The sequence below is a fragment of the Diplotaxodon limnothrissa genome, linkage group LG7 (genome assembly GCF_057381915.1).
Source record: "Diplotaxodon limnothrissa isolate DT_005_m linkage group LG7, D_limnothrissa_male_GT1.1, whole genome shotgun sequence".
Lineage (NCBI taxonomy): Eukaryota > Metazoa > Chordata > Actinopteri > Cichliformes > Cichlidae > Diplotaxodon > Diplotaxodon limnothrissa.
In genome coordinates, this window is record NC_140602.1 from 64,070,090 (window position 1) to 64,081,927 (window position 11,838).

General features: G+C 39.1%; 1 protein-coding gene across 1 annotated transcript; it reads right to left on the reverse strand.

Annotated features, from left to right (window-relative positions):
• Positions 1-672: 672 nt before the first annotated feature.
• polm (polymerase (DNA directed), mu) lies at positions 673-10,445 on the reverse strand. The gene is made up of 11 exons (XM_085358685.1): positions 10,114-10,445; positions 9,759-9,933; positions 7,904-8,002; positions 7,636-7,806; positions 7,483-7,554; positions 5,065-5,185; positions 3,346-3,478; positions 3,022-3,124; positions 1,728-2,078; positions 1,538-1,621; positions 673-977 (listed from the first exon to the last, which is right to left on the reverse strand). Exons 1-11 carry the CDS (start codon positions 10,308-10,310, stop codon positions 891-893), a joined length of 1,593 nt encoding a protein of 530 aa, XP_085214811.1. The 5' UTR covers positions 10,311-10,445; the 3' UTR covers positions 673-890.
• Positions 10,446-11,838: the final 1,393 nt, after the last annotated feature.

The window sequence follows — 11,838 nt, forward strand, 5'->3', positions numbered from 1 at the left end:
TAGGCCCCTATTGCCCTGTTGTAAAAGCTTCTTCACCCTGCTGCCATGTGGCAAGAGGTACCGGAGCATTTGGGCCCTCACTGCCAGACTGCAAAAAAGTTTCCTCCCCCAAGCCGTCAGACTCCTAAAAAAATCAGTGACTGGACTGACACACACACACACACACACACATACGTTTATACATGTCACTACCTCAAGCATTTATCTGTACAGTGTCATGTACACACAGACTTTCATACATCAAGGTTTTTTTGCACAACCTACTGTCATTGTTGCACCTTTCTATTGCACTGTTGTGTCTGCAATGTGTTGTATCTGGTGTTGCACGTTATGTAGTCCTGTGTTGATTGTGCCTTATAAGTTATATGTAGCAGCATAGTGTTGGAGGCGCACTGTCTCGTTTCACTGTGTACTGTACCACTGCACATGGTTGAAATAACTATAAAGCCACTTGATGGCTCCTGCACTCATAAAATCTATAAAATTCTATAATCATGTGTTCCTTATCGCATATCAGTTGTTTGTGTGCGTTTTGTGGCCCAAAAATTCATAAATTATATGTAAATAGGAAGTCTGTAAAATTTCTGAAATTACACTGTGACTGGAAGCAAGGTTTGTTTTCACTCTTTCAGTTATAAATTTCACATTTATTAAAAAAACTAAACAGGCTCAGTTCTGGTCAGTGGATTTCATTAATAAATAAAATTCTGTATTCATGTAATAAGAAGATTTCAGTCAGCTGAGTGGGTGTCATCGTTGAGTTCAATCATATAATATTTCTTTAGTAGTTACACAGCAACTCCATGCCATGAGGCCGCCCTTCCAACAGACGCATTTATTCTGCCCTCCAGCTCTTGCTTGCATGCAGTGTAGCAGCTGATCAGGCCACTTCAAGCATTTCTCTCTGATGGAGGGATGTACTCCAGACCAAGATAAGCAAATATCTCCTCCTCTGATGTAGCTCTCAGATATTTATTCTGTACAAAAGGAAAACAAGTATGATTCCATCACGCCATCTTCATTTAATTAAGCTGAAATATGGCAGGTATAATATGCACTTAAAGGAAGAAGTAGAAGTAGTTGGCATGGGAAAAAAAGGGGGGGGGGTGCTATTCTTTTCTCAAGGGTTCACATGAGAAACTGGAAGTGTAGTGAAGGGTTAATGCGTTTAAGAGAAAAGAGAAAATTAATACTGAACAGAACTGAGTCCCACTTATTGTTGTGGCCCTCCACAACAGACCCAATCACTCACGCAGCCACTTTTAACTTAAAAGACTTTCCTGTTAGAAGCAAAATATCTGTTGCTTCTAATAGTTTGTGGAGTGATTTCTGTGTAAAGAGCATGGGACAAACTTCCTGCTGAAATCCAAATGTGTTTCTTAGTGCTCAGAGTACTGCCTTGCCTCAACAGTACCTCAAGAGCACTTCTGCTCCCGGCTTCAACAGTGAGCAAAACTAATAAAGTATATCTTAAAAATAGACTCTCTAATCGCTAACACTACAAAAAAAAGGCTTTATTTTTCTTTTTTCGATTTACCTGTGTATTATCAAATAGGGCGTGACTGCTCAGAGACATGTTCTTCTCGTGCCCAGCCCAACGTCGCAGCTCCCTCTCAAACAACTGCACAGACAGAAGGAACATTAAACAATATAACATAGAAAAGCAGGGAAAAAGAAGGAGGCAATAGATTTTTGAAAGAGGACAAAGGTCAGGCGTGAGCGATCACCTTGGATCCGGTCCAGCCCAGCACAGCAAAAGCAAATTGACTGATCGGAGAGACCACCAGGTCCACCCTCACAGCTCTCCATATTTTGTGTGATGCAGCTTCCATCTGGTAATTCTTACTGAGCTCACATAATTGTTGATCTGTGTCCGCCTGCATGTGAGGTCTGAGAACATCCTTGGTTTTCAGATCATTTTGCTCCTCTGGCTGCGTGCTTTCTTGTTCCTTCCCTTTGGTCAGTTTAAAGATGGAGAAACACCTTTCAAAGCGGTCCATGTTGGAGGCAGGCCGAGCAGGGCCATCCTTCGACTCCAGGTATGAGTTTCTGGTAGTTTTCTGGTACAACAGAAATCCCTGAATAGACAACAACCAGTTCAGATCAGAAACATATGTCATATAGAGTTGTGAGGAAAGTTTATATGAACTCATCATGGACCTGAACTCACTGCAATTTAGAGCTTTCAATTACTGCTTTGAAATATTCTTTTTCCAGGGTGAATGATTGCATAGCATGCATTGGATGCACAAGTTTAAATGCATTTTGAATTTTCTAAAATCCAGAGGGACAAAAATTACATATACAGACTCAATATATACACACATACAGTCACTTAAAGCTTTAAATAAGTGGCGCTGAAGGTTATACAATTTCTTTTCATGACTTAACTACAACTGATACTTTCTCTTTGGAAGCATAAAAAAGTTCTTGTTTAACAGTATTCATTGGACTGAAAACAGTGAGAACAACCTGAAAGTAATATAAACTCTGAATGGAGAGTGTAGATTTCCACAGATTGTGAAGGTCTTTTAGAGCCATTTCTGAATAATGGCAGATTCCAAGGTCATCAGTTCAAACAACTGTATGCAAGTACAAATTTTCAGGCGTGTCACCACTTTTCCAAGATCTGGAAAAGAGCCAAACTGTCACCCTGAGATGGGAGGAAACTGTTTAGGATGATTAGGAACAATCCAGAAACCACTAAGGCTCAAGCCTGTCATTCACTGGAAACAGCTGACCTCTGACCTTGGGTTCAAGGTCACCAGGATTCAAACATGTCCCAGATATTTAGCAGATGCACCTTTAACATCAATTTGATACTCATATGTCACCTCATTATCAAGTTATCACATTCAGACTTGGGTGTGTACGCCGCCTGCACACCAGGGTGACAACAATATCCCAACAGCCCTTTACCACTGAGAAGTAAAAATCTGAATCAGAATAGTTTAACCCCAGAGGAAACTGTGTTGATTTGTTTCAAAGGATTTAATAAATATCAATTGTCTCAAAAGTTACCCGTGATTCCAACCAGGCGACCACTTTAGGCATCAGTCCCACCTCTTTGCCTTCCTCTGGGTGCGTTATCAGAAAGTCAACATCGTGGCCCGTCAGCTTCCCTCTGTGAAAATACCACAGTTCATATTTCTATTAAATTGCAGAGGGCAAGTTTAAAATTTGATTTGGTTCAAGAAGTGTTTACTTGTTGCTCATGTAAAATTTTCTTTAAACCGCATGTATAAACAATAATTTTGACAATATAGAGCTCATTGAGATATTTTAGGCTGTGAAGATTTTGAATGTGCTATCAGATGTACTGTGTGCGAATATTTGTGCTTTCACCTCCTGAATCCTCCGGTCAGAGCAACTTGTGATCCTGTTAGCACAGAATCGACAGCTTTCTGCACAATCTCCCCGATGGCATCTGCTTCTGCTTTAGTGACCGGCTCGTTGAGGTCATCGTAGTGCTCAAGACCTTGATGATGAGAGTGTATTTATTATTTTTTAACAATTTTATTTTATATAGGACACGAGGAAAGGCGAATTACCAAGCAACCAAGTGAACACATTTTTTTTAATGCTACACAATGTCATTAAAAAGTATTTCCCAACTTCCACACTTTCTCAGATATCTTTTTTTCATATTTATCATTAACAGGTGATTGCGACTGTCAAAAATCTTTAATATTAGACCCATCTCATTTTGTCAATTTTGATGATCCCCAAGACTTTTAAGGCAATATTATGTGGACTGATGAGCTGAACTGTTTGGGGGTTTTCATAAAAAGATCAGTCAAACATGGAGGTGATAGTGTGACGGTATGGGGCTGCTTTGCTTCTCCAGGACCTGGACTGACCAAAATTGATGGAACATGAATTCTGCTCTCTACCAGAAAACCCTTAAAGATAATTATGACAGCAAGTCTGTGAACTCTAAGCATGCTGCAGTGCCTTCAATCCAACTATTGTGTAAATTGCTACCAGATTTTTTTTTTTTTTTAAATCATGCAAAGAATTGCTTTTTGTTTTAAGATTAATGTTTAATTTGTTTCTCACCTCTCCTCCAGATTGCACCAAGCCTCCAGCTGGCCAGACAGGAACTTCCAAACAAGTCTGGCTCTTTTTGGCCTCCTTTTATGGTAAAGTTCCTGGGAGGGAATGTGCCAGGTGTAGTGTGAAGTGGGGGTGGGGTTTCATGAGGTTAAAGAATCTGTTGATGTTGAACGTTTACAGAGTTGGGGAATTTTCTAAATATATTTGTGTTAATGTTCTCACTGTTAACTTATCATCATTATATTTGAATGACAGATTGATCATCGTTATTAATTTGTTTAATTCTTAATTGCTATTTAATTCAAGGAGTGGGAGGAGCCACTGGTTATTTAGTCGTGTGCCGAGTCACGATGGAGAGTGGACCATAGTGGCTTACATCAGGGGCCGTCGTTACAGTAGTTTAGCCCACTGCAGAGTTGTTTCTATTTAGATTAGGATCATATTTCAGGTGTTATTTGTTTCTCAGTAAAGTCTTTCTAGTTTGAGTTTTTATTTAGTTGGCTGTACTGTATTTGTGACACATTAGATCACAGATGTGAAAGAAAGAATAAAAAGACTGGACTGTCAGCTTTCAGAACAACATATTGCTGCCTCCACCACTCGGTCAACCCTCGGAAGAATGTCTAGCCACACATAGTGTCATGCCCTGCAGCTCAAGGTCAGTTGGGTTATGCAGCTGGATAAAAAAAATTTAAAAAAAGGAGTGTCCTAGTCAAAGTCTGGACTCAAGTCAGATTGAGAAATTCTGGCTTGACCTTAAGACAGGCCGCACATGCTTGCAAACCCTCCAATGAGGCTAAATAGTTTTTTATTTTGAAAAGACATGTGATGACTTTTTTAAGGCCCATTCAAAAGAGAGACAGACACACAAAGACACAAGAACTCACCTGACATGCTTTAACTTGGACACCAGTTAAAGAGGAGACAGCATACATACGCCTGCTCTGATCATTATAGTAAGAAAATCATCCTCATTCAAGAATGCCAAGAAAAACAAAGCTAACAAACCTGATTTTTGTGCTCGATTAAGTGTTTGTCCTGAATGTCGTAACTGCTCAAGGTTGTATATTCCCTCTCTAATCCATCGGTCAGCAGTTTTGGCTCCAACTCCAAAGATACCAGTCAAAATCTGAAATACATTTATTTAAAAACATTAAGGACAATAGTACATTTGTACCACTTTGGCGCAGGGCCTAAATCGCCCTCCACCTATGTGTTTGCACATGACCCATAGCACACTGATGAGCTAAACACAGTTTTATAGTAAACGTTATTCTTATTTACAGCCCCTCCAAAGAACAACAGAAGGCTCTGTCACCATCTTGCACGTAAGAGATTCAAAGTTTACATGGTTTCAGGACATACTTATGGTGTGTGTCATGTCATTGCTAACTCCTGATCATAGAACAGTGATAAGAGCAGGAAAGTTTAGAGCAAATCAGTATTTCCTAGATTTGAGTTGCTTGATACAAAATCTTTAAATAGTGGATAACATGTTGTGTTACAGGTTGCATAAATAAAACTAAGAATGTTAGTCATTAGATAGATTTTTGCTTGCGATTACAAGCCAAATTCATGATCTGTGTACATTAAGCAAAACTGTACAGTGAAAGCAGTAAAACAGTTGATATCATTTCATTAGAAAATGAAATAACTATATTTTCCTTCAAAGTGGGGTCTATTAAGCTTTTCCTTTTCTGTCATAAAAGCATACAATTACAGTAACAAATTCCATAATATTGTCATCTCAAGCACACAGCTCTGGCTATGAGCACTGCTGAAGCCCCATCCTCCTGCTGTTCAAACCTTCTTTGTGAGGGACAGCCAATAAGAAGAAAGTTGGTCTACAGGAGATAAAACTGGGGTTTTTTTGGCAGAGAATCAAGTATAAAACATTCAATGATAAGTGAGAAATCTGAATTATTCAAAGCTACTCCGGTAAAGCAAGAAAAAAAAAACCCCCAAACAAACAGGTTTGCAGCAAAGCAACTGCCGATGCCTGTCTCAGCAAGCAAAGCCCCCAGCATCCAACATCAGCATGGCAGGGATGAAGGCACTTATATTGCTTAGTTATGACAACAGCATTATCATCCTTCCAGTAGAAAAGGGTGCATGCATGGTTTTGCTGAACCAGAAAGACTATCATAAGAAACTTATGAGCCTCTGAAACAAGACCCAGGAAGTGGTTACAGGAAGAGGGTGATAGACTGTCTGAAGCGGTTAGAACAAGAGAATGCTTTTGACCAGACATCATACCACAGGTTGCCAAGGGCAAGCTATGCAGTCTGTATGGTTTACTGAAGATACTAAACAGGATATACATTTAAGATCAATTGTCTGTATGATCAACTCGGTCACTTGTAACATCTCAAATTTTCTGGTCTCAATCCTCAACCCATTGGTAGGCAGATCACCGGGTAGGATATGAAAAATGACAGGTTAGCCTTCTTAGACTGTAAGATTTCCATCAGTAATGGGGGACATTTAAAAGTTGATGTGTATCATAAACCAACGCAAACAGATCAGTATTTAAGCTTTGACTCTCATCATCAACTGGAGCACCTCGTTGGTGCTCCAGTTGATGATGTTATTATTAGTAGTATTATTAGTATTAGTATTATTATTACAGGACGCTAAAACACAGGGCGAACGCCATCACCACAGACAAGCGGCCAGGGAAGCAGAAGAACATCATACCAAGAAAGCCCTGATTAAATGTGGTTAGCCCAGCTGGACATTTGTCAAAGCTGGAATGTTGTCTAAAGAAAGCTCCTGCCTGCGCCAGAAACTGGTCCACCCCAAGGATTGGGTCCCCCGACACAAACAGAGTAAAATAGTCTACACTGTTAAGTGCCAGAAAGGTTTGCCATGATTCTGAGAAACCAAACAACTTCTGGCTAAGCAGATGACACAAACAGAAGAGCTAACTCGTCAGGCCAGGACTCTGCAGTCTATTCACACCTACAGACCAGTGGACATTGTTTCAATGATGAGGATGTACACATCTTGGACAGGGAGGAATGCTGGTTTGAGCGGGGAGTCAAGGAGGCCATTTACGTGAAAAGGGAAGAACCATCTCTGAATCGAGGAGGGGGGCTAAGGGTTATTCAAACTGTCATGACCTGTCATGGTCATGACAGTTTGAATAATAATTATCAAGAGAGCCCATTGTTTGCCAGTGGTGCTAGTTTCAGGTACTGTGCAAATGTATTGTTTGTAAGGTTGACTTTTTGAGTCAATTGGATGAGTCCGAATGAACAGAAACAACCTTTTGGGAGCTTGAGTTAAAAAGTATTAAGTTAGAAAGGAGAAGAATAATTTTATTTCCTAGTGATAGCTAAGTTGGACCTATTCCCTTTAGATTTTTAACAGCTGCTTTTGAACAAGGGGACACACCTGCAGCAGATTTTAAAATGCCTGAGATACCTTTAGTGCTTTGTACCGCTTTGACTGCTTGGTGGATTCAACCTCACTTGACACTCCATTCTCCAAAACATCCTGCAAGACCAGAGAATTTAAATGAATTTAAACTACATCTTGTTAGGGGGTGAACATGGAATGCTAAAAATTTTCACTTACTTTTATAACTCTAAGCGAGTGTTCTCCAAGACAAGGCAGACCCCTGAGCTGTGACATGCTTATCACCTGTGTGGGGAGCGCCTTCATCAAGGCAGCAGCTCGTCGAAAGGCAACGCCTCGTCCGTCCTCATTATTGAGCTCAGCGTTTTCAGCTAAAAGCGACAAGGCATCCTGAGGCAGAAAATGCAGTTCTGACATATGTGTTAGCTAACATGGCACCTAAAATCAGACTTCTGTGTTTGCTTGGGGTGGGGGGTAGAGGGCTTACAGTCAAGTTGCTGTTATGGTTGTCCAGAGTGGTTCGTCTCTGACAGGCATAGCTGGATACTGAGAACAAAGCAACCTCTGCTTCACTGATCTGCTGCTCCTGGAAGACAAACATAAGGACTTAAAGTCTTCAGTATAACCTGAAACCAATGCCTATTTGGTTTAAAATACATGTTGGTTAACTTAAAGCTAGCTTTGGAATGGATAGAGCAGGAATGATTACAGCAGGGTGATGTTAAACTTTTGCAAAAGCCGAACCTCAAATCTGTGGTATGTGCTAGGCTTCATGTCAGGAAAAGCCAGCTTCATGTTTAAACCAAGCCTAAAATGTCAAACTCTTACCAAAAATACATTTTAGGATTATACCAAAAACTCATTGGCTAATAAACCAAATTATCAAACCAAATTGGTGAGGGACATTTAACCAAGTATAGGGTTTTCTGACAGACCATTTTCTTGCTCCATTATTCACTGTGGTCTGAGAGTAAAAATTCTTTGTGGTTCCGAGCTATTGTTCCCATTGCGCTCCCAGAACACTCACAACTTTGGAAATTCTCACCTTGACCTGAGCCTCCCCTGGCTGAGGCCTAGAGTTTCTCAAACATGCACACTTGCCCAATTTCTTCTTACCATCATACGTGGAAGAAACAAAAATGAGTGAGTGCATCAGAGACATACAAAGTTAAGAGGCTTGTACTCTGTTGGGAAACGCAATTACCTGCCTGCACTGCTAAACCAGAAAGCATTGCAATTTCTGACTGAGGAAACTTACAACAGTTTCTGAGGAGGAAACCAGGGAAGTCCCCAGGAGTGACAAAGAAAGCAAGAAAAGCAAGAAACAGTTGATTCAATTTTCCTTCAATTCAATTCAGTTTTATTTAGCATCACAACAGTAGTTGCCTCGAGTTAGTGAATGAGTAAAAGAGAATGCCAGATGATAGGCATAAGTGGAGGACAAGAAAAAACACATCTGTCAGTCTGAGACGGGAAACTCGCTACAGTTATTTTTTAACAAATAAGTGTAATAGTAAACTTCAATGCAGATGGAAGCCTTTTTAATGAATGCGGTTTATTAAAAGTAGCTTTGTCAGGAGTGGTCACTAGATGTACCAGTTTCTGCTCATTTTGAATTTGATGGCAGCAACATATGTCAAAAAAATTTGGACAGGGCTGTGTTAACCTCTTCCAGCAAAAGACCAGCCGATGGACTTTTGTAAGAGGAGTGTTGTTGTATTGTTGTGTGACATAGGATTCTACCGACTCAACAGTCTCAGGTTTTAGATTCGTTTCATGTGAAAATGTTTTCAACCGGTGAAAGGTCTTGACTGCAGGCAGATCAGTTCATAGCCATGCTGCTGTAACTGATGCAGTATGTTGTTTAGCAGTCGAATGTGAACTATGCAAGGCCTTCACTGAAAGTAATTTTACCATCTCACTGCTTTTTGTCCTGACATAAAAAATAGATGTGAGCCTTTCTAAATTCTAATTATAACTTACCATCTTCTAGGAGTTCACTCAGCTAATGATGAAAAACTTAATAGACCTCATAGTTACTGATCACAGATCAATGAAACAAAAAGTCATTTTTGGCAATTTAGTGTCAATAGACAAATAAAGCTGTATAAAGACTGATGGTGTCAGTGTGCAATTACTCCCTAATGGCAAGTAAAAGCATTTTACGCATGATATGTGATTTGTCACTTTATCATCAGAGAGTTGCTCTATAGGTTACTATTACTATAAACTGCTTGTATTTATTTAGTACATATTTACATTCAGTGAAAACACCTATTACTACAAAACAAAGCCTCAGATTTTTGGTTTTGATATCATGGATGTGTAAAATGAAAATGTACCTGTAGTTTATGTCTATGTGTTATCTCCACAGGATGACCAGCACGCATGCTCTCTGTGTACCAGCTGACGTCCAGGAGGTGAACTCTAAGGCTCTGACCCCTTCCCTGAGACTCTAGCCACGTCCTGACCTCAGTGCCACAGTTATTCTCAGAAATAACATGTGTGACGCTTTCACTGTGGAGAAACAGCAGATTAAAAGTAGAATGACTCATACACTTTGGATTCTGTGAAGGAGGGTTTGAAGACAGATTTACCTTAATACATTTCATTTTAGGCTTCCGCGAAACCTACATTTTCCAAGTTATACTTGCTTTCCCGTGACATTTGTATCAGTGGATTTGTGACACTTCTCACCTGAACACGTCCGCCACCTGAAAGCCTTTATTTCGTCCGAGTTGAGAGAGGAAAAATCTTCGGCTGGCTCCCATTTTTCTTTCCAACAGGAACAAAACAACTTGAGAGAACTTGTTTGGTACCTTATGTCCACTGCTGTCACTCACAGTATTCCCAGCATCCGAGGGGAGAGTTTTTCTTCGTTTTAGTGGCACCATGGTACACAACAAAACTATTTAATAGAACTCACTGGGTAGTTTGACACCAGGTCCGGTTCACTTTAGTCACAAGTTCATGACGTTTGTTCTCCTAGCTTGTCTTTTTCTTTAACTATTTTTGATAAAATTACAATTTCTAAACATACGACACTGTAACCTACATGAATGAACCTGACTCACTGGGTGAGGTTTAAGCTGTGAGGTAGGTTTGTGGGGAAAGATCCCCAATTTCAGTAACAAACGTGAATGACTGCGACCGGATGCAGCTGTGTAGCTGCTGCACCGGTGTCTCGTCACTCCTCCTGTGCACTACCAAAATAATTCCGACTGGAAATGATCGGAAGGTTTTATTTTATTTATAAGACCTCCACGTCAATTATTATTATTATTATTATTATTATTATTATTATTATTATTATTATTATTATTATTATTATTACTTGGTTACGCAGTGTGTATCCATCTCACCCTATCTGTTCTATATAGAACAGATAGGGTGAGATGGATATTAGAAGAATATTAGAAGAATATTCTTCTATTACACCAGCTCTTTCCATATCCTCCTTTACTACATCCATAAACCTTAGTGGTGTACGATACTAAAAAATTTGGTATCAGTCCAGTATCAAGTAAGTACAGGTACAGCATTGTTGATACTTACCGGCGCTTTTAACGCATAAAGGCTGTTTATATAGGAGACATCAGTTTGATATGATTTATGAAGTGAGTCTTCAACAATTTGCAACTTCTGAATCCATTTTAATGACTGCTAAATAAACTAAACTGTTTTGTTTTGTTGTGCCTCCATAGTCCTAAGAAATCTAGGGTAAAAGTCTGAAAATAAAAGTCTGAAAATTTCACTGGTCTTTATTACCATCAGAATGAATCTGAATCTGTAATTTTGGACATATACTGGCTAGTCAGAATATGAAAATAAATAAATAAATCAAGCAGTCCTGTCCCATAATTGAGCACACACTAATAAAAAAATTGCAGTAACAAAATAGTGGGTTGAATTTCTCTATTAAATGAATTTTCACAGTTCATTTAAATTTCACAATACTTCAAAATAACGTACATTTATATAGTTCGTATGAAATTAGAGAAGGTTTAACTGAAAATGCTCTAAAAGACTTATTTGATTATTTGAGATAGAGTGGCCTAAGTCTCGAAAATGAAAAATATGCATCAATTTATCAATATTATTTTCTCCCTTCCCTCTAGTACCTTCTACAAACTTCAGAATTGTGTTTTATTTGGATTAAACTATATCTACTGATATTTTTTTATTATTTTGTGATACTATTGTTGTATTTGCTCAATCCAGTGTGAAAACAAAAAAGTAAAACCAACCAAAAGAAATAAAAACTACAATTAGCTGCTGAATCATTTCGTTTATCAGTTGTAGCTCAGGCTACAGCAAAAGGAAGCGCAAAGATTTGATTGATTAGATACATAGAGCAATCAGTAGAGAAATCTCTTTTCATAAGTAAAAAAACAAAAAACAAAAACAGAGGAACGTAGATTG